At 42.9% G+C, this 23,850-nt stretch overlaps 1 protein-coding gene across 6 annotated transcripts in view; it reads left to right on the top strand.

Annotated features, from left to right (window-relative positions):
- The first annotated feature begins 2,500 nt into the window (after positions 1-2,500).
- The window catches only part of PIEZO2 (piezo type mechanosensitive ion channel component 2), a 360,808-nt gene continuing 339,458 nt past the window's right edge, over positions 2,501-23,850 (top strand). For all 6 annotated transcript variants that reach the window (XM_083187662.1, XM_083187660.1, XM_083187659.1 and 3 more), the window contains exon 1: positions 2,501-2,943. In XM_083187662.1, coding sequence (XP_083043788.1) covers positions 2,880-2,943 — 64 coding nt within the window. In that variant the 5' untranslated portion in view covers positions 2,501-2,879. The remainder of the gene's footprint in view (positions 2,944-23,850) is intronic.

Raw genomic sequence — 23,850 nt, 5'->3', positions numbered from 1 at the left:
CAGGTTGGTATAAGTATTTTTGGGAGCAGCATTCAGATCCACATTCACTCTCTTACCCCAAAGTAACAGAGTCCTTTTCTGTGTACCGGAAACCCATAAAAAGGGCCTTGGTGTGTCCCCCAGCTCCCATGACAGGTGACATGCGGGTTGATCGGCTCCCGCCAAGAGGTGCCCTGCGGATTGCCTTGGTGCCCCCCCTCTAAATTGAATAACTCTGCCAGGTGAATATCATGGGGGCCTGATGGAGCAATTCAATTGCTGCTCCTTCCCCTGGGGTGGTAAGTTACTTCATTGACCACTTAAACTGGACTTTTGGCATTACTCCCGTCAGTTTAATTGGTTTTATTTGCTACCCATCACTAATGACTACGAGCAGTACGTTACCAAACATCAATTGAATGTAGCTCCAGTGATATCCTGTCACTTTTGCTGATTGTGGGAAATGCATCTGCTGTGGTGCCTGCTTCCCCCCTGCCATCACTCGTCACCCCCAGCATTGTCAAGCGTGTATGCACTTACTGATGCTGGCCTCCCCGCCAGGTCCTGTCGCACATGAAGTCGCTGAGGAAACATATCATTGTGTACTGTATGTATCCAGCTTTTGTGATTATGGGGATGCAGCCCTCGATTCAAGGTGAAGGCTACCTAGTGATTGTCTGCAACTACCTAGATAACTACTGTCTGGCCATACTGCAAGCACAGGGTTTGGATAACTGTCAAAGAGAAGGATATCATTATACAGTACACAGCTTATGCTGTGAGGCAAAGCATAAAGGAGAAGGTACCATGTCAAAGTAAAGGGTCTATATAGTGTAGGGAAAGTGTGTCTTTTAAACTGGCTATACACTACTGCGATGTATGGCAGCAGAGAATGGCCACCAACCCCCCTTGAGCCACTCGGGACATTTCTTCCACATGCAATGTATTGTGTGTGACCCCGTTCCCGAGCACTGGAAGGGGGTTTGAGTCAGAGGTCGGACCAGCTTGCAGGTCTGACCTCCGGATCCCACCAGATGCGCACAGGAAACACATTTCTCTATCAGAATTGGGTCAAATCGGCCTAAATCAAACTGTTGTATGGGGGCCATTAGACACCTAGAAAGGAAAACTATATGTCAAGTATCAAACCTGGCAAAAATTATACACCAGACATATTCCTACTTTCTGTATGTGTAGATAGATAGATAGATAAATAGATAGATATAACTTTTATTTATAAAACTGGAACACTGGCTTTGCCTGTATTGTATAATGGACTGTTCTGTGTGTATGACAGGCTACTCGCTTTACAACATCTTTCTTAAAACAAAACAAAAAATAAAAAAAAATACCCACAAAGCAGACATCAAGGCTAAGCCACAACCTCCACCCATATCCACTCCTGATTGGACAACATTGTTCAGGCCCTAATTCCCCATTGGCTGTTCAATCTGCTGGTATGAGGCGGGGTCTGCAAAGTTTCATTGAGGTGGTGGAGGTGGTAGAGTGTGCCACAGACAACAGCCTGTCAGGCCAGGGCAGTGCAGTGTGATGAGGAGTGTCTGTTATCTAGTGACATTGCAACATCTCTTGGAGCCTAGAGAGCAGCCACCACCTTCTGTACTGCAATGAGACACAGCAGCTTCTAGGGATGAATCTTCTAACCATTTTGCCACTCAGAATTGGTTCCCCGGGGGGATTGTGGATGGAGATTGTCTGATGTATTTGGAAACCATAGTTTGTCTGGAATATAAGAAAAACAAGTATTTTATAGACACAAATTAGACTGTACATATCAATTTAGAACAAGTCCTGATGTTCTGTTTTGGGAAAAGATGATTACTCCTTACAGTGAGCAACGCCAGCTAACCTGCTCCAAGAGGGTACAAGGAAACAGCAGCAGAGACCCTCATCTGTTTGGAATTTGATGTCCAGAAGATGCAAGGACATTGCTTATTGCCTGCTCCGAAGCCATGCTAAGTGGTGTTAGCTCTGCCCTTGTGTGGACTTAGAGGTTATGGAAGAATAACAGCTGGGCCATACTGCTTTTTGCATTGCTTTCTCCTTGAATCCAGCTTTATAAAACACCTGAAGTGATGGCATCAGAAGTTGCTTGTGGGCTAATCTTCAGATTACTTCTCCCAATCTGCCTTGTTGTTGGTAAGTGATAGTAGATATAGCATTATTCATGTGGGACAATGGATAGTGTGCTGTTTTTTTTTTTTTTTTTTTAGCTTTTCTGGTTTTGCCCCACTGTCCTATTGCACTATTTTATCCTGATATTTGTGTAGTTCATAACTCAATGCATGTATTACTGACCTGTAGGCTGGTGAAGTAACAGTTGTCATGAGCGGTTAGCAGCTAACCTGTGCTCAGCCTACTGTATCTCCAGCAGCTCAGTAAGTGCTGCGTGCATTTCTGCAGCTGTGGGATAAAGGGTTAAAGTTTGGAGGTGGGACCCAGCTAGCCCTGACAGACAGACTGGGAGGAAAGGGTCAGGACAGCAGAGGGAAAGAGAGGAACGGTGCAGCAGCAGACTCCTATGATCCCAGCAGCAGGTCCTGTCTGTCCGTCTGTCACTGTAGCCACCTCCCGGGCACCACATACAGATCCCCATTGCCAGCTCGCCTCCTGTACTCATGCTGCATGAGGCCGGGAGTGAGAGGCTGCAGGAAGAAAGTGCAGTCTCTCTACTTCTCTTCGCGCAACTCGGACTGACTGAGAGATGTTGGACTGGACCAAAGTCAGAGTGTAATAAGTTTGGGGGGTCATGTCCTCTGCTTACCCCTTACTGAGTGCACCTATGCCCTGGGGGGACAGAGAGCTGCGGGACATTTAATAAGCGGCGCAAAGTGCTCTCTCTGCTTTCTCTCTCCCGTGCACGAGACGTCCCAGAGGTGATGGCATCAGAGGTGGTGTGTGGGCTCATCTTCAGATTGCTCCTGCCAGTGTGCCTTCTTGTGGGTGAGTGACACTAAGCTCCTGTATGACTACCATGTGACATTACTGGCTGAGTGAAAGCAACAATGATACAGTATGTGTGTTCTGTCAGTGATCACTGTGTATGTATGGATCAGCTGTATACAGTATCTCCCCCACCCCATCTATATTGCCAATCTGACTGTCACTGAGGTCAGGCTATTGAAGTTAATTTTTTATATGTTAGGGAAATCCTCCTCAGCGTTTCCTTAGTAGTTATCTTCTCCAAATCATCGCCTTCATTCATTGCTCATGATAAATTGCACAGATCTCCCCAGGCTTTCTCTTTTCCTGCAGGGTGATGTGTAGCAGTAGCGATTGCATGATTCATGGCACACTAACTATACAGTACTGTATGTACAGTACAGTATGTATACTTTGTGTGCATGTCACTTATTTGGTACTTACTGCACAGGACTGCAAGCCTTGTTTCACTCTGGACACTTGGAGAACACTACTTTAATACAGATTTCTGACATCCTACCTACTGTAGATCATCTTCCAGAGTGCAATGTTTACAGTCATTTGAAAGTGTTACATATTTGGAATATTTTCTGATCTCTTAAAAATCCTGCTGCAGCCTGAAGTGTAACAACTTTTACCACAATTAAAAAAAAAAATGAATAAACAGATTAGCAGTCATTTTGCAGAACATTAATATTTCAGAGAACACTCTCAATTGTTCTAGGATATGCAGACAGTAATGCTTCTGTGCCCAGGCATACAATAGAAAGCTATGGAATATTCAGTGGAGAGTTGTATAATTACTTCCCTTGCTTTATTGTGGAACAACACTCCAAATAATGATATACAAAATGTAAAATTAAACAATGGTTCTTCTCCAAATAGATATTACAGTCGCGGATACTTTATCTTAAGAACCATCATGTATCCCTTATAGCTTAATTACTGATGAATTTAGCCCAGTTCTTGTTTTATAACAAACAATATTATGCATTGATTTGTAAATATGAAAAGCAATTATTCCATATTACTGTTAGGTTTTTCATTGGAAATGCATATACTGTAGTAATTACAGTTATACTTTGTTAGTTTAATTCGCTCTTGTAACTCTATGACATATTAAAATGTACAACAAAAATGATGTTACACCTTAACATTTTGTTTAAAAATCATTAAGCTATTTCAGATTAAATACTGTATATGGTGCTTTAAATTTAGATATCAGCGCTTGCACATTTAGTTTTATACAGTATAAAGCAAAGTTCCAACACACTGTGTGCATGAGGAAAGGTAGTAGATGGTAAACGAAGAGTTTGTAATCCTAATTTTCTTTTTTATGGGTACGATTTCATTAAGTCATGAACATTTAATGCTGGTTAAAAGCGTCTGGATATGTTGGTTAATTTTGAATTAAATACGATATTAGACATAAATAAACAATAAGTTTTGTTACTGGGTGCGCTTTGCTTAACCTCTCTTAAGAATTGCTTGCTGAGATCAACATCTGTAACATAGCTCCAGGCTATGTGTGGTCAGTCAGTTCCTGGTTTGCTTGATGACTAAGAGTTGTCAGCTAGGCTGAAAGATGAATTTAGGCTTATGGCAGCGGGACAGTTTTTGTTTTTTTCATTTATTTTTCTTTGATATATTTTTCCTAGATAAATCTTATTGCCTAAGAATCCAAATCTTAATTTGTAGTACCTGAAGATGTATTTCTCAGAAATATTCATTAACCTTTCTTTAGTAAACTCTGTAACCCTACTCTAGGAGCTTCTTTCATTTCCTGTTTTGGATTTTGACCCATATAACCCTCTGCTGTTTCTTTAGAGTTTTGCAGCATTCCAAGGACAAACACCTATCTGTGCTACTTTGTAGCCTTAAAAGACTCATTACCACTTTAATGTGAAAAATGAACACAGCACTATGCTTTAATAACAAAATGCTATCCTTCCCTTGTTAGCATTTTAACATGAAGACATTCAGTATGGTATATATGCAATATGATGCTCCAGGATGATCCTGTAAGCAATGTTATATACAGTAGAAATCTAAACAAATTGCTGTTTTCTGGTAGTGCTTTCCAGTTTAATGATTACTTGTACTTAATGCCTGCAAGTGATTCTTGATTTGCACCTCTGATTTGTTTAGTACATACAATCTTAATGCAATATCTATGATTCATTCTATATTGATTACTGCCATGAGCCTGACGTGATTAGCGGAAAGCTATTCTTACAAATATTGTCCTAGGAAATGCACATGTAGTGATAACATCAGAGGTGACAACTAGGGCTACCTCTATGTCACTTTTAGATGAATTTTGTGGCATATATAAGTCCCTTCTGTCTTGATACTATAGGTGCATGATTAGTTAGCAATATGTTCCTTTATAAAAGGCTGGATATGTTCTGCACTGAATCCCAACAACCTGTGCATAGTTGAGCCTTATACAGTATGACACAGTATATGAGCCCTGATTGAGTTGCATTAATGCAATTTTGACTCACAAGTACAGTCGAAATTGCATTAATGAATTAACCGTGCACAATTTCCTGGGACAGGTCTAGGTGTTGAAAAATTCTCCCTGAATTTTTATCCCCCAGGATATTTTTCAATATTTTTCACCTGCAAAGAATATTTCCTTTTTATCGTTATATTAGATGCAATTCATTTGCTTCCAGACGTTATAGATCCGTTTACTGAGTAGGAATAGGTAAAATGCAAACATTACATTATAGTTGTAAAGTGCAAAAGACTACACTGGGGCTACAGAAATAAACGTATAATAAACACATAATAATCATGTCATGATAGGTGTTGTAGTGTACCAGTGCCCATGGAATTATTATTTTTTTAATCCATTGATCTCCATGTACTTATACTGTATGCTTACACTCACTTATACAGATACATATTTAGCCAGATCTGATGGATTTTCATTCTGAGCATAGTCAAGTAATTGCATTGACAAACATAAGATCTAGGTAAAAGTCTACAGTCTGTAAATACAATATTGAGTACAAATTGCCAATATATAGACATTTTGCTCTAGAAAAGCCTACAAATAACAATGTTTGCCAAAAAGGGTTCTTTTCCTGAATATGTCCCGATACCAATTACAGTTCTCTTTACATTTTGCTTTATACACCTGTTCTAAAGGTGCTTTACCTTGACCTCTATATACTGTGAGGTACTTTATAACAAGAGGTTGCATGACTCAGACCTAAGTATCACAGACATACCTGCGTAGAATTTTAATCTGACAATGATGGGTGCATAAAGGGAGCACCGAGGAAAATGGGGTAACCAATGCAGTATACTGTATACTATAACACAATCTGAGATCCCCACTATGATCAACGATTGTTACCATTACTATAAGCCTGTACAGTAAATATCTTTCACATATTATCTTGTAAGTGTTAAGGGGCATACACACGGAGCAATTTTGTGCTCTTTTCTAAGCGATTTGACTAGATCGCTTAGAAAGTAAGCACAGATTGCTCCGTGTGTAAGCCCCCGAGCAATGGCGATGCGGGGTCCCGCACGTCACTATCGCCCACTAGTTAAGTCAGTGCATGCAGTCAAAATCTAGTCAAATTGCTTAGCAAGTGACTGCAAATCTCTCTGTGTGTACAGAATGAGCGATAGTGATCTATGTCATCCAAACGCTGTTTTTGCTTAAGTAAAAATCGTTTAGCACACATCGCTGCATGTGTATGGGCTCTCTATGCGCAATCTAGGCATCGGGAAATCACCTACCCTAAATAGCTTCGCAAAAACGCTTAGCACACATCTCAGCATGTGTATTCTCCTCAGTATTTTATTGTATGGGTTTCACAAACATGACTTTTAACTATTTGTATGACATCATTTAATCATTCATTCAAGGATTGCATTGTTTCCGCCTAGTTCTTATAATACTCTATGTTTATTCTCATAATGTAAATGTGATAGAGAGTCCCTAAAGCATCTGCTGTGTTGCTCTAAATATTTGTCTGGACAGTCTCCTGTTAGCTCCTGCACCTTATCCCTACTACTCAGGGTGCTGCTGCAAGATAAGACCGTAATGGGAGTTAACTGTATGCATAGTTGCCAGCTGTCTGCTTCTTAGACGCAGCTCCTATTTTTTATTCTTTTTTCTTAAATTGGTGTTTATTGAAGGGGAGAATATAAAATGTATAAAAATATTAATCAGATAACAGGATATGATGCGAATAGCTGTGCTCCATTTTCAACAAAGACAATACATGTGAATGGTGATGAGCTCAGCAGCGAAAATATTTCAAATATTGCCAATTATGTGTGTGGATACTGTTATGCCTGGTACACACCAGAACGACTGAGATCGGGAGCAGATCGTGAGACGATCTTACGATCGTCTCGCGATCTGTTGGAGCACACGATCTGTGCACAATCTGCATACGATGTGCTCCTGATCCAATCTCGATTGGTACCCAGTTGAAGGGATCATTTTCAAATCCTACCTGCTGCAGGTAGGATCTGAAAAAACGAGCAAACAACCCACGGGGCCGCGCATCGGATCAGAAATGGCCCCAAACATGCCCAATTTACATACAATCGGTCAAGATTGTATCTGAAGGTTTTTTTTTTGAGGCCAAATGTGTACCCTACATTACAGTAAGAAAACCGAAATGACAGAAAGGACTCAGTGACATGAAAGGTATAGCATTCACTTCCACAGCCAGCCTCGGCATTCTCTTTGGATGCAGCATAATGGAAGGCATATGGTGTGTTAGGTGATTTCATAAGTACAGTACTAATAGGGCAAATCGAAATTAAATGGAAATCAAACGCATCCGTGGCGCCAAAATCGAAATGAAAAATAGACGTGCAGGCAAGATCTGTACTATATTGTCCAAACTGAAATGTGTTCACTGTACATGCGATTTCATCCTGATCGAATCGGGATCGACTAGAAAGTAAATTGCACCGTGTGTACAGACCTTAAGCCTTGGAGACTGATAAAGTAGGGAAGTCAATCAGCTTTTAACTGCCATGATAAAGGCGTTTTTGAAAAATGAAAGAAGCCGATTGGCTGTTACTTTATCATTTCTCCACTTTATCTCTCTCTAAAGCTTAGTACATATGCCCCATAGCCACCAATAAAGTATATTACGTAGTACGTTGTGCTGTAACTTTTATAAATAAAATACACATTTTGAGGTAAAACAAGGAAGAGTTGTGCATCCTGAAGCAGGAATTTCTACCCGCAGGGTACAATGTGAGACAGCACTAACACATGGCTGGCCAGTCTCTATAGGGTCCTGCTCATCATCCTTCCCCTGTGAACTTGTTAAATACAGCAAACCAATATTCTAATCCTGATAAACAATAAGTGAACAATGAGTTGTTCAAATGAGTCAAAAAGCCAATTTGGATTTGTGATGAAAAAGCAAAAGAAACTCAAGCTCCCCCCGGTCATAGAAGAAGCAATAAACAGGATAATATCTGACTAATTATCCAGATGCTCTCATAAAGGTTGTGTAAGGATTGTATTGATCCGCAGAATGCTTTTCTATTTCCTCTATACGGAAATGTCACGGGTTGTTTGCCATGCTTCTCACTTCTACTCATCTCAATAGTGTTATGACATCTCTGCAATCTCACTTCTGTTGTGGAGTGCATGAATGCAAGGATCTGCTGATAGGCATTAGTCCTGTGATGATCAGCAGTCAGCCCAGATCGTATAAGGTCATTAAGTCGACAGCACTAAGGTGACATGCATTGGGTCAACAACTGAAGGTCGACATGAGCCAAGGTCAACACATGGGAAGGGTGACATGGGCTTAGGTCGACAAAAGAATTAGGTTATCATGGGCTAGGTCAACATCATGTCGACCTTTTGACTGTTTGACTGTCGACCCTTCAGTGGTTGACCCAATGAATGTCAACCTTAGTGCTGTCAACCCTATGAACCATACCCGTCCAGATGATGGGAGTTCTATTTTACATGGGATGTTAAATAGATAAGAAGCAGATTCTGATTGGTTCCACATAGAAACATCACATGTGAACTAGAACTCCCATCTTAGTAAATTTACCCCAATGTTTCTTCTGCTATGAATGTATACGCTAAAATAGTGGGGGTTATTCTAGTTCATTCTTTCTGACAAAATCCTTCTTAGATGGACAAAACCATGTGCACTGCGGGTGGGGCAGATGTAACTTGTGCAGAGAGAATTAGATTTTCCCTGCACAGAAACAAAATAACTCACCCAAATCTAATTCTATCTGCACATGTTACATCTGCCCCCCTGCAGTGCACATGGTTTTGTCCATCTAAGAAGGATTTTGTCAAAAAGAATGAACTAGAATAAACCCCAGTGTGGGGAAGAGAATATAGTTGAGCCCCTTAATGCCAAGCATAGATAAAACCTTGGTAGTTAACCTGGAAATGCACTGTATGTTATCTGCATGTATCTTATATAGCCTATATTGTATATGAATGTTTCCCAACACTGCAGCTAGCCCACCTATTTATTAGGTCTTACCAGGGCTATTTTTGTGCAGGCTCTAGCAGGAACTGTGGCCCTTATTCTAGTTCACTCTTTCTGACAAAATATTTCTTAGATGGACAAAACCATGAGCACTGCAGGTGAGGCAGGTGTTACTTGTGCAGAGATAATTAGATTTGGGTGGGGTTTTACACCTGCCTCACCTGCAGTGCACATGGTTTTGTCCATCTAAGAAATATTTTGTCAGAAAGAGTGAACTAGAATAAGGGCCACAGTTCCTGCTAGAGCCTGCACAAAAATAGCCCTGGGTCTTACCCTATACAGTGCTCACACCCTTACAACTGTCCCATTCTCCAATCTGAGCCACACTCGTTCCTCACTTCTAATCTGTGATCTTTTCCCACTAGATTGTAGACTCTCTCCTCAGTAGGACTCTTGTTTCAGGGCTGTTTTTAACTGTGAGAAAATAACAATTTTTTTATGTCCTTACAAACCTATTCTTAACCCTTTGAGTGCCAAGTGAATTTGTCAAAATAGGTGTGAAAATTGACAAGCAAGCATTTGTATTCATCATGATGATCTGTAATATATACCTTATGTAGTAAATATGGGATGAAATGTAATAGGATGAGAGAAGCAGAAAGTGAGAGAAATCTCCAGGGTTCTTTTTAAAAGCGGCAATCATTTACACTGCAAAATCAAACTGGTTATGCAGTATAAATGATTGCCACTTTAAAAAAAAACTGGAGATTTCTTACCAAATCTCTCACTTTCTGAATCTCTCATCCTATAACATTTCACCCATAATCTTTTTTTAACAGAACATTTTTTATTTCAGTTTATATAATTGTTTACAATTGTAAAGTGCAACGGAATATGCAGCACTATATAAGAAACTAAATTAATATAACAAATGTGACCGGCGCTGGCATTTTTTGCAGATATTTTGAACATCTTTCACAGAGATGTTGGTACTCAAAGGGTTACTTGCCTAACTGCACAATACTTGCTATACAAACAGCAGCTACTTACAGCTGTTAAATAATGGCGATACTGTACATTGATTGCATTGCTGCAAAGTTAAAGACTGGACTACAAATTGTGTTCTGCGGTTTATAGATGATCGTTAACATGTCATCTAATGCAGTCTTCACTTTGAACCAACCATGCATACAGTATAATCAATGTAAAGAGTAAGTTAAAGCACTTATCTCTCTAAATACACGTGAAAGCATACAGTGTCTATTCAATTGTCCTTGATTACAATATAAGTCCTGATGGAAGTTTGGGTATAGTATCGGCGAAAAAAGTCAGATTCATTACACAAGAAAGATTCATATCATAAATAAATCTAGGCAGTATGCATTAATAACCATCTTCAACTAATGATATGTCATTACTGTTTGTTTGGATGAGGTCACAGGATAAGTTGAGGGCAACTTAGTGTATCTTGTAGGGAAAATTGCGGCTTCTCCGAAAGAGGAAGATTGTTCATCACTCATCGAGCCTGTATCAGACGAACTGTAAGAGTCCTCATTCAGCATCAGAAATGCTAAAGGGGACTTAAGAGACAAGGAACACTGGTGGCATCTATAGAGCAGAGATGAGAAGAAGAGAAAGGAGGCTCCTGACATCAACAGTTTACATGCTAAAGGATAACTTACTGGCAGATAAGAATGGGTTGGCCCATTTAGACCACAGCGTACTTATACAGGAGATCCGGTATATGCTTTCAGGGGCGGGGGGGGGGGGGGATTATCCCACTCAGAGTCCTTGAAAGGGAGCCCTGCAGTGGGTCAGTTCAGCCCGCTCCCCCCGCCTCCTCCTCCCCTCCCAATGTCCCCCGTGAACTCACCGTATGCCTGCTGGGGCTGCTGCAGCCCCTTTGAGTCCAGGTGCTGGGGTTTCGTTTGCTTGCACTGCGACATGGTCCATGCCCCGGGAGCCAGCCGCCGCGCTACACTATGCCTGGGAGTTGGGGGCAGCCCCCTGCACACACCATGCTGCTGTGATCTTCCGGGGCAGCAGTGGGCCCGGGGCAGCCTGGGAGATGTAGTCTCCATGTAGACACCATGCTGCAGTGCTGTCATCTTCCGTACAGCAGCTGCCTGTTGCCCTGGCCTGCAGGTCTCACTGACACCACGGCCCGCGGCCCATCCAGCCCAAGTGGGAGCACGGCCGGCCCCCTTTTAATGAGTTTTGGGGCGGCCCACCGGGAAATGGATTACACCCTGTGCAGCCATACTGGCCACACAGCCCTCCTTATGGCCCTGATTGTGTTATCATCTAAAATAATTTTGTACTTTGTGTCTGAGTGATAATTGGAGAAGCTGTCCCGTGATCAGGGGTGTCAAGTGGTCAAAGAGTTGATACTAAGTACCAGGGAATCTCCAGTGGTGGATTTCCCACTGGACACGTAAGGCATGTGCATAAGGGTGTCACTTGCTGGGGGGGCGGGGCAGCAGTGCATGCTTACATGCATGGAAGCCCTGGTAGGATAATGGACAGACGAGGTCACGTGATATTTTTCTTTGTTTTTGTCATTGCAACATATTTTTTTTATAACTGGTGAGGGAAGAGGGGGGCAATGGTCAATAAATTGTGGTGGAGAGAGTGAGGTTTGTCTGGAAACCCTAACATTATATGATGGTGACCAATAATGTCAGGCAGCCTAACCCCTACATTCACCTCTGGGAATCCCTTTTGGGTCAGCTAGTACTGATTATGATGAGAACTGATTGGCCTTCAGCCCATTTATACAACTACGGTGCTATTTAAACTAGCTTATGGAAAAAGGCAAAGTGATTGCGTGGGCCAATCAGAAAAGAGTTAACAAGAGCATATTTACATGTGTATTTAAGTAGGAAACGTGACTGGGTTTTTTAATATATTGCAATAAAGAAATAAAATGCATAATTAAGACATTTCAGTCGCTTTTTTAAAATGTGGACATTTTATCAGTGCTCTAGTAATTTAGAAGTGCTTCTTTCAGGCACAGCTTTGCAGTTTGTTGTCTTGTATTAGGGATATATGTATACAGTATGATTGCATGAAGTTATGCCTTAAATTGCTGTCACCAGCACTGCTAGGATTATGCTTTCCTTCCACCTATTCCAGTTATTTATGTAAAAGCTATTTAATCTACATGTTCATAAAATTTTTGTGAATCTGTCATACAATGTATAAATTGATGTATTATTAATACCTAAAGAATGCTGAAGCCAGAAGTAGTATATTTCTTTTTAAACCCCTGATTTTTTGTGTAGATTTTTGTGCTCTTCACCTGCTGCAAATGTTATTTATAATAAGTGTATTTAAACATTTTTGTTTATATTTAAACATTTTTGCAGGGACGGTTTTCTCTTGAGTTGATGCATGTAAAGTGTTGTACTGTCTGACCGTACATTGGTGCACTACAAACTACAGTGTTTTGGAAATTATTTGCATTACAGGGCCATTAAAAAAATAAAAATAGAATAGCAGTGTAAATTGTGGACATTTGGCAATCATGTATATTAACTGACAATAGACAATGAGCATCTATCACAACTTTTTTTAGAGAGCAGTGCGCTCAAGCCAGGGTTGCCTTCTTTTAAAGTCTCCAGTCTCCTCTCCCGGAAAAGCCTAGAGAGGAGACTGTCAGCAGCACTCCGGGGGGTTCCTGATGTAGACATCATCAAGCCCCCCCCCCCCCGTACTGCAAATCCCGCATTTCGTGGGTCTTCGAGGAGGGGGCGGGGTGAATTTATGCGTTTTGCATCTTTAGCCCCACCCCCTCCCCGAAAAGCCATCAATCACAGGAAATTAACACTGCTACTCATGTTGAATACTGGCCCTGACAAATCGCTCAGCATACATCGCTGTGCAGTGATGTACGCTGAGCGATCTCAGCGTTTTACATTGCTCAGATCGCTCAGCAAAATCTCCTCATGTGTAGGCCCCTTAAGAGTGTGGCAGTGCTGCAACTTAGCTCCTAAGATGAGCTATCTGATCCAGATCTGATTCAGATCCAATGCTGTGTTACTGCTGGATACCACTGTTATCCAATGTATTACAATTTCCTGCATATTTTGTTAATGCTGTTCACCAATATACCCAGCATCCTAAGCAGTTAAGGACTCCCTGTGTGGCCTAACAGTTATGTTCACATCTGCTGTGTCTGTATTGTGACATCCAAAACAAATACACAAAATATATATCAATACATCTCACCCTACTTCCTGCCTCTTAATATTTTTTCCTGCACTGCATGCCCACCACTAGATCACCTATTCGACCTGTCTCTCCTCTGGCACATGTTTCCACCTTTAAAGACACATTTGTCAGTTGTCCTAAGGAGAGCCCAGGGAAGGCATACACCTCCCATGGAGCAGAAGGGCCAGTGGACTCCTTTCCCCAACATTTCACAAAATTTCAGAAGTTAACAGTTATCTCATTAGCCATTCCCCTGGATCTCTATCTGCTGTTTTTTGACACTTGATGACCTTCTTTGTATACAAAACCTTTACTCCAAAATGCATTCATGACACTGTTCTGAACTGTGATTGCTTAACTCCCTACCAATCAAATTACTAAGCCGCGGCAAGAGAGAGTCATATTTGATTTCCGTCTATCTGTTACTGAGCTCCTCTTCTATAACATCTCTGAGGTTCGGGGGTGTTTGGGGTCGGTCCCGGGTGTAGAAGTGTCCTGTATGGCAGACATATTTATCTCTGCACATCCATGCTTCCACTCCCACTACCTGTTGGGTCTCTCATGGCTCGATTCCCAGGCCAATGTTTTTCTCACTGTACATACAGTATATGCTCTTGGAGAACTAAAAGATCAATTAGTCTTAAGTTTTAGGTACAGTACTATCTCTACAGCAAAGTTGACATCCATATCTACGTTTCCTCCCCTGACCTCTCCGCCTTGTGTACTATCTTGTGTAACCATCTGTCGCTCTGTTAGTTTCTCATAAATATTGCAACTAGGGGGTTATTCAGACCTGATTGCAAGGGTGCAAATTCGCAGCAGGAGCGATTATTGAATGTCTGTGCATGCGTACGGAATATAGCGGGTATGTGCGAGGCCATCCTGCAATAAAATCATGCTACTTTTTTAATTGCTGGCCGTTCATTAGGTGATTGATAGGAAGCCGGCGTTTATGGGTGGAAGCCGGCGTTTATGGGTGGAAGCCGGCCATTTAGTGGGAGTGTCAGGAGAAACTCAGATGTGCCCTGCCATGTTCAGGGAGGATGTGTGACGTCAGTTCTAGCCTTAATTCTCATGTTTCTATTGTATGGGCAGAGTAGGTCTTGCGCTACACACAGACTTCATACAGTGTGAAAATCATTTGATGGTGAGTGAGTTTCGAATGGATTTGCAGCTGATCGGAGGCCTGCAATATTTGCACTCACACTGGGCAATGGCTATCTAATCACAGGGTGCTAAATGCCACTGTAGCAATCAGGTCTGAATAATGCACTTAGGCAAATGCAATAGAAGTGTGTGTGTGTGGGGGGGGGGGGGGGAGACGGGATACCCGGAGGCGTGTTTGTGCTTAAAAAGCTCAGGACCCTCTCATACTGGTTACATTGTGTATGTATATTTATGTATGTATATTTTTAATATCCATACTTAAGCACAGATGTTTAAATTAGAAATAACTTGGTCATCTGTGCTCAAGTATGGACTTTGAAACTTGAATTGTGGAATGATGCCAAAATCGGAGAAAAGAAAATTTAGCACAGGTGGGTTTTCCTGTCTACTGTTATGTCTGAAGTATTGCATAAAGACTACAGCTTGTTGTGGTTATGCCATGCTCATGGGGTGGCAACATTCGCCCTAAAATCAAGCATTTAAGAGACCCTTTCTATAAATCCAGTGTTTGCTACTGCCCAAATGCTACCTAGTTCAGTATGTCCCAAGCAGACCTTGCCATCTTGTTTGCTCCCCAAATCACCACAGCTCTTATAAAATCTACATTAATATCACTAACATCATCATGTCCTCAGAATTCCAAGCCCTATCTCCCAGTGTCAAACTTGACTACTCTCTCTGCTTTTAGTCCTCTCATCCTTCATTTACCTGAGTATTGTCACCTCCACCTAAACAATATTGCCAGAATACACTCTTTGCTTACCCATGTAGGGACCACAGCAAATATTGTAGATTTCAGCTATGGTCCCTACATTACCAGCAGGAGGATCTGTGGGGCTGCAAAACTTTCAGATTTACCAAGTTCAGAATGCAAAGCATCCCTAGGACTCAGGAAAGAAGGACCACAGTAGAAATCTCAGGTATCCGCTGAGGCTACTCACACTGCTTTCAGTCCGCAAATGCAGGGTCGCACCAGGACTTTGAAACGGTTCAGTCCCGGTGCGACGCTGCATGCGCAGTCTGTTCAGATTGCATAAGCAGCGGGCCGGCAATATTGAGCGTCGGAGTGTCATCGGGAGCAATGGAGGATGCAGGCGCTTAGAGCTGGCGCTGCTCCAAGCGCTGCCTCCTCCATAGTGTGAACGGGAAATGGGTCGCTCATCCCGATTAACCTGTTCACACTACGCAGCAACAACCACAAAATATTTCTATGAGGGCTCTGCTAAAATGCCAGATAAACCAAACTCTGAAATGTAAAGTAAGGAGATAACACCTTGGTGGAGGCAGCTAACATCTTTTTCAGACTGCAGTCTACTGCTTCACATATCTCCCTGGAAAGGGATCCTCTATATGCCTCCCCATCGACCACCACTGATGAATGATTCATGCTTAGGCTCATGCTCATGACTATGTATGTCCATGTCTGAAGCTAAAAGCAAATATTGGTACCCCAACAATAATAAATGCATGCCGTCATTTACATAACTGTAATCATAACCTCAAAACCACATTAAGAAGGGTGTGGTATAGGGTTCCAACAGTCGGGATCCTGACAGTCATGAGCCCGATGCCGGTCTCAGACAGCATGGCGAGCGCAACAAAGCCCCTTGCGGGCTCGCTTCGCTTCCCACGCTGCGCTCGCCACGCTGCGCTCGCCACGCTGCGGGCACAGTGGCTCGCTACACTCACCACCTATTCTATTCTCCCTCTATGGGGGTCGTGGACCCCCACGAGGGAGAATAGCCGGTGTCGGTCGGGAACCCATCTGTTGGTGTTTTAACAGTCGGGATCCTGACGTCAGTTAAATGACTGTTGGGATTGGGACCCGTCCGGCACCCCATCAAGAATGTATTTGGTGATAAAAATAGTAATACCTTCAAATTAAATGTTTTTTTTTCTATGTTAAGTGGGTATTACAAAATCAAGTTGCTGAACTTACTCCTACAATATATTGTAGAAAGAATGTCCTTGAAACAGGCAAAATAGCAGGCTACCTAAAAGTCAAACAGAATCAAAAGCATAGTTAGTGAGATATTTTAGCACAAAGATCTATTCATCAGTGACGCACTCTTCAGCACGTCAAGGAGCCTTTTTGTTTGATCAGAAAAACATTTAGCTATTTTTTTGATGACTACAGTTTCCTCCAACCCCACAGCAGAGATTCTACATAATTGTACCACGCATGTGCTGCTCCAAAGCACTTTTCAAATATTGGGCCATTAGCTGCTATTTTTTTTTCAACTTTGTATTAAATTTAAAAATTTTCACTGCGATATTTAAAGATCTGTTCTATTTTGATCTTCTATGACTTTCTGTCTGAAGTTTTCATATCACAGGAATCATAGACGTATTCCAGCTTCACTTTTTATAATTTGAGGTTTTTTTTCCAGATGAGATTTTGTTTCTGACATTCCAGTTCTGCCATAGCACAACAAAAACTGCTCTGCTAAGCATATACCACAGAAAGAAAAAGTGCTTGTTGAACATTTCTTAAATATTTAATGCTATTGTGTCCTCTTAAAAGGCAATAACGCCAGCTAGACATCAATGGCTTCTATGTTTGTGTGGCGATCAATAAAAATAGCTTGTTTTTACGTGTTAATTTGAAATCTGATCTATCTTAAGTCTACCTGGTTTTAAGAGGAAAAAACCAAGCTGCATCTACATTAATGTGTTTCAAAAGACGTATACAACAAGGAGATGGATCTGTAACACATCTATTACAATTGTTCTTCTGAGTTCTCCAGCTTTAAGCAATAGTGCATAGACGCTAACTGTCCCTAATTTCTGGGGTTCATTCTAAGTACTAACGGGAAATGTTTGACCCTGCCAGTGTCCTTGTAGTCAGTATTGACCAAATGCTCAATAAGGTTTTTCTGTTTTCACTTGGCTTTATAATTTTATATATATTGAAGAATAGAGCGGTCTTAAAAATGCGAATAAAGTAATTTATGCCCAATTCAGTAAAAATAACATAATAGGGGTTGTAAAAAACTAAGCAAATATAAATTAAACTAAGGTATCATAGTCATAAGTTCACGGAAGATTTACTGCTATCTTTCTCTATAATAGTATCCTCTTGAGATGCTATCATATGGTTTACCTCAGTGTTTCCTTTCCCTGTTACCTCCCCCAAAAAATCTCAACGAAGGAATCACCATAGTGTGAAACCATACAAATTTATTAATTCAATAGGTGAGGTTAAACACAAGTAATACAATTATCCTTGTACCGTAAATTACCTTTTTCGAAAGGTACCCTATAGATTAGTCCTTGAGGTCTTTTTCAAGACACCTTGAAAAAGACCTTATGGTTTTAAAAATCGATCTTAATTAATGTTGGACTTCCAGGTTCTAGAATACACATTTTCTAACATTTAAGATTCAAAAGAAAAATTAATCTGTCAGTAAATGTGTGTTTAAGCCCTGGAAGCCCAACATTGATAAAGATTAACATGAAACCAATATCGTCCAAAATCCACCTTTAGTAAGTATACCCCATCGAATAAGAAGGTTCCTGGAAACTGTTTAAAAATGTTGTATATATGCACACTTCTCAACTGTCCAGATTACAGTGGGACAGTCCCAGTATTTGCAGACAGTCCGGCTTTTCCTACCGCAGGTGGCTATGTCCTGCAGGCAGGGAGGGTGGCAGTTGGGGTTAGCCAGAGATCACTGCTGCTCTGCTCTATGCAGAGCAACCAGGGTTCGCTAATGAGATGTCAAGCCCACCCGCCCCTTAGCCCCACCCCTTTTCCGGCACAGCCATGCCTTTGCCGCGGCAGATCCCGATTAACCATTTACAAAAGTTGGGAGCTATGTATATGGCTGTTTACTTTTGAACAAAGCATCCTGAAGAATACAGCAGTCTAGACATGTTCACTGGTTTTAGTTTTCCTGACAGTGATAATTCAAATTGATATTGTTACATTAATTTTTCTGGTCTCTGTAAGGAAAAGCTGACATATCATGTACCCTTTGATGCAGCATAACACATTGTACTGTCTAGATATTATACACAGAGGGAATTTGCTAGGCAGGCCATGAGCACATGACTAATGCTTATTAAGGTTTATTGTCATGGATTGCTGTATGATATGTGGTACAATATAGTAAATATTTGAGTTATTTAATCCCTAAATGTCCATGTAGAGTCGTACAAGTGATGCACACAAACATTTATTCATTATGAATTAGATAATATTTCACTAAATTATCTCAAGTTGTTTATGGATTAAGAAAAGAGTTATGGAGTCTTTCATGCTGCTGTAGATGTGTACTCTGACAATACTTCCAGTGCTCATAGTTTAAGAAATACCATCCTAAATGGACCCTAGCAAGGGAACAATTGTTTTTGTGCTTAGAGTAAGTTTATTGTAACGCCTTATAAATGATAGTCCTTTACCACAATAAAGAGAATCAGAAGCGGCTCCCACCTGTTTGGAGGAGGGGGCTCCTGCTGCTCGTGCTGCCAGCATTCCAAAATGGAGGAAAGAGACATACTGGCCCTTATTCTGATTGACGCGGACTTTACCGCATACTTTCGGATCGCGTCTTTACGGCGTCTGCGCATGCGTGGAGAACGCTACGCGCATGTGCCACGCCTTGACTCGGTACCAGTTCGGCCAAATCCCGTCCAAAACTGTTCACCGCTATCAGTCGGGAAATAGGGGCGTATTATGGGCGTCATGCGGAATGACACATGGGCGTAGTTTCAAAGTGGGCAAAACGGGGCGGAAACATGGGCGGACACGGGGGAGTACACTTATGTTGGGGGGCGTACATTCGGAAACCACTCCGAATGCACGCGATCAAAAAGGGCAGAAATGTGCGGTGTCCACAAGTGTACTATTGCTTTGCGGACACCACTCGTTCATGCGGTAGGCGAACGTACGCCTAATGACTACAACCATTAACACCTGAACCCAATAGAATCTACTCCTTTACTCATTACTCACTAATAGGCCGCTTGTCAGTGCTTTAATTGAAACCATTGCTGCTTCAAGGAAACCTTACTAGTCCCCCACATATGCTGTACTTGTCAGACACTTTCAAACTGCTAACAATGGACATGACAGAATATTAATACTATCAATACACATGTGTATTCGACATGTACTCATGAAACCACACATTTTGGGTAAAGTAAACACATTTATTTATATTCATGTCACAGTCAATGCCACTGTGATGCAATGACCATAAAATAATACATCCAAACAATAAACAACATGGCAGGAATGCAGCAAAATAAATAATAATACAAAACAAATATAATTGCACACAGATGGACTCCAGCACCTCCTATGTGCCACTGCACATGCAGCCAGTGGGAAATGAGGAGGCTGCTGGCCCTTCTACAGCAGGGCAAGCTGCACCTGACCATTCAACAGCAGGGCACCCTACACCTGGCCCTTCTGCAGCAGGCCAACCTGCAGCTGGCTCATATGCACCATCAGCAGAATCATTTGGAACACAACCGGGGACTTCACAAGATAGTACCATGGCCATCACTTCAAGTACAGCTGACAGTAATGGCAGGCAAAAGAGGGCAACAGGGGAACCACAAAGGACATATGAAGCAAGGGCTCATCTGGTTACCCTCAGCACGTGATTGGACACAAGAAGCTGACACACACAGCACAATGGAAGATTTGGGAACACATAACGGTGGAGATTAATGCAGCCACAAGTTCATTTCCGACCACGTTTGGCCTTGGTAGGCTCCTTGGCCTGTGCAGCAGCTCTTCGGGGACGGCCAGATGCTGGGGCAGGTGGAGCAGATGATGTGGAGGGGTTGGCTGGTCTACCCCTCCTGCCAGCAGGGAGTGTTGCGGGTGGTAATGCACCAGAAACGGATGACATTAGGACCCTGTTGCTGGTAACCAGCTCCACCATAAGCTCATTATGGTGGAGGAGGAGATCATTTTGGCGGGTGGCTTGCTCGGCCAGCACCTAAGCACTTGCAGCCATGGCCTGATGTGACTCAGCCATGGCCTGCATGCTCGCAGCCATGGACTGCTGGGTGCTGACCAAGCTCGCCAGGATCTCCTCGGTCCTACGCACCCGTTCTGATGCCAAGTCTCCCTGCTGGTTGATGTCCCCAAGCATCTGGGCCAAGGCGGCCAAATCGGCTTGGGCCGATGCCTGCTGCTGCACAGGCCTACCTCTGGGGCCAGGTGGCACGGACTCCTCCACCTCCTGAGCAGAGTCGTCACCAAGCGGTGGGGTGTCTGTGGGAAAAGATATACACAATTAGGAGACATTCTACGATAATTACTTGCACAAGTTTATGGCATGACCAATATTTACCTTCCAGAAAAGACGCAAACACTTCAGCTGGGGCCTCGCTATCCATCGTGCTCACCCCCCTGATCTCCTCAACTGATATACAGCTCTCGGCCATCACCTCCAGGGGGGTGAGCTCTAGCCCTGATGGCATGGGCCCGGCCCCAGATGTCTGGCTGTGTTCCCACCGCTTGGTCATCTTCCTCTTCAGGTTGGTTTTGAAGTCCTGCCACCTGCAATGTAAGTTGACATATTAATACATGTCACTCCCAATGTTAGCTGTTGCAGCCATTGCTCTGTGCTACATATTACAACATGTGATTAATGTCCCATATATAATATTACATGCAACTATGATATCAACCGTTACAATACACATTCACAATCACCCTACTCTAACTCTCAACGAAATAACATGGCAATAATGTATGTGTATCGTAACAACCTCACGGGCCATTTGCAAAATGCATCTAAGCATCAATTCAATCATTACTTGGCTATTACTGGCCACATGTATCACAAAACAACTTGCCTCTTCTTCACATGGTCCATCTCACGAACTTGTGGCGCTACTTCATTAATCTCTGCCGTTATCTGTTCCCAAATCTTCCATCTGCGTGTGTGTGTCAGCTTCTCGGATGGACACTCTATCCAATCACGTGCTCGGGGAACCAGGATGGCCAGCTCCTGTGCTTCATATGCCTTATTTTTTTTGGGTGGTTCCGCTGTTGCACTGGCTCGCCCCTTGCCACGTCCCTGGCCACGCCCCCTGGCACCAGTCGCTGCACTTGAAGTGCTGGCCATGGTACTACCTTGTGAAATCCCCTGTTGTGTTCCAAACAATTCTGCTGATGGTGCATATGAGCCAGCTGCAGGTTGGCCTGCTGCAGAAGGGCCAGGTGTAGGTTGCCCTGCTGTAGAATGGTCAGGTGCAGCTTGCCCTGCTGTAGAAGGGCCAGCAGCCTCCTCATTACCCACTGCCTGCATGTGCAGTGGCACATAGGTGGTGCTGGAGTCCAGCTGGTGAAAAAGTTGCTGCAGCTCTGGGTCCAGCTCTGGTTGGGATCCAGACATGTTTGCAACAACATTGTCACCTTCTAATACACCTTTATATACTGTTTGTGTATCCTGTTTGGCGGACATCAGCGGCAGCTGCGTTCCGTGCGTGAGCGTACGTCGCTGTTTTTTCGCGCCGCATACGGTGGCTGAAATTCCATTGTGTAAAACCTGGCGAAAGTTCGACATGAAATACTGGTCACCAATGCTAACATTGCATAGAATCTTCTGATACACCTGTGACTATTGCACAATACACATGCTATTTTCTAGCATGACATGACATTTGATTCATGACTACTGTGGTATTGTGGCGTTTGATTGCAAGCTAAAAGTAGCCCAATCCCTTAGATAATCCAGGCCACAAGTCATGCAATACTCATCTCTACTGTTATAGACCACACATGTGAGAGCCCTATAAATAGTGACTTGCTGCTAGAATCATTTGTCTCCAGATCTGGACTTGGCAGGGTCTAAGGTAAGCTCTTCCATGCTCCTTGTAGATATGATATCCATTAACAATGTAAGTGTATGAATGTATGCACCATTGCCTCACTGACTACAGATTGTTGGGCCAGCAAAGTGCGTGTATCATTATTGCAACATGTCACATGTTCACTATTTCACTCACAGGTCTTAAACCTGTGTGGGTTCATCTATTGCAGGACAACATGTCCCAGCAATAGATGAAATGTCTCATAGTACATGATGTCGGCAAAAAATGCTGACACCTTTATCTGTGTGTTTTGGACGGTGTGTATTGAGTTCATATTATTGTGTCATCATTAGAGAGTCAAATAGATCTGCGGGATTTCACGGGGCGGCCATCTATTGTACGTATTGAAGGCTACAAATCTATTTGTAGTGGGATATGGCCATTATGTGCATAGGTGCATCAGTATTTATGTTCATTTCTTTATAGGTTGCTGAAGCAATGATGCGCTACATGGAGAGGAGGCTAAGGGCACTTGCGGCTCTCCCCACTCGTCGCCCAAGGAGGCCAGGACGTGCTAGAATCTATCGCACACGGGTGACTCTGTTTGCTATGCCCGATGATGAGGTACTTACTAGGTACCGGTTACCGCCACATGTAATTCTGGATCTGCTCACCTTAATTCAGAGCGATCTGGAACCTCTACACGGGATCACGACAGCAATTCCGCCTCACACACAGCTGCTGGCGGTGTTGCATTTCTGCGCCTCAGGATCATTCCAACAAGTAGTGGCAGTACTTGCTGGAATATCTCAGCCGGCCTTCTGCCGAATCCTGAGGCGTGTGACGTCGGCCATGTTCAGGCGCAAGGGGCACTTCATGGCCATGACATTTGCCACCGAGACCCTGCGCAGAAGCCAGCAGGCCTTCCATCAAATTGCTGGCTTCCCTAATGTGATAGGGGCTGTGGATGGCACCCATGTACCATTTGTGCCTCCATCTCGAAGTGAGAAGATATATAGGAACCGCAAATTGTTCCACTCACTGAACGTGATGGTGGTATGTGGCCCATCCATGGAGATTCTCGCCTTCAACTCGAAGTTTCCCGGAAGTGCCCATGACTCTCATGTCATCCGACAAACCGGGATATGGCAAAGACTACAAGAGCTGGAAGGCCGTGATGCGTGGGTTCTGGGTGACTCCGGTTACCCATGTACGCCCTGGCTACTTACGCTGTACAGCTACCCAGCACCGGGCCCACAGGAGGCATTCAATCGGGCGCATGTTGCCACCAGGCAAGTGGTGGAGCGCT

This window comes from Crinia signifera, chromosome 5, assembly GCF_055691185.1.
Source record: "Crinia signifera chromosome 5, ASM5569118v1, whole genome shotgun sequence".
In the NCBI taxonomy this organism is placed as follows: Eukaryota; Metazoa; Chordata; class Amphibia; order Anura; family Myobatrachidae; genus Crinia; species Crinia signifera.
The sequence above is the reverse complement of the archived record's forward strand: the minus strand, read 5'-3'. Positions and strand labels throughout refer to the sequence as shown.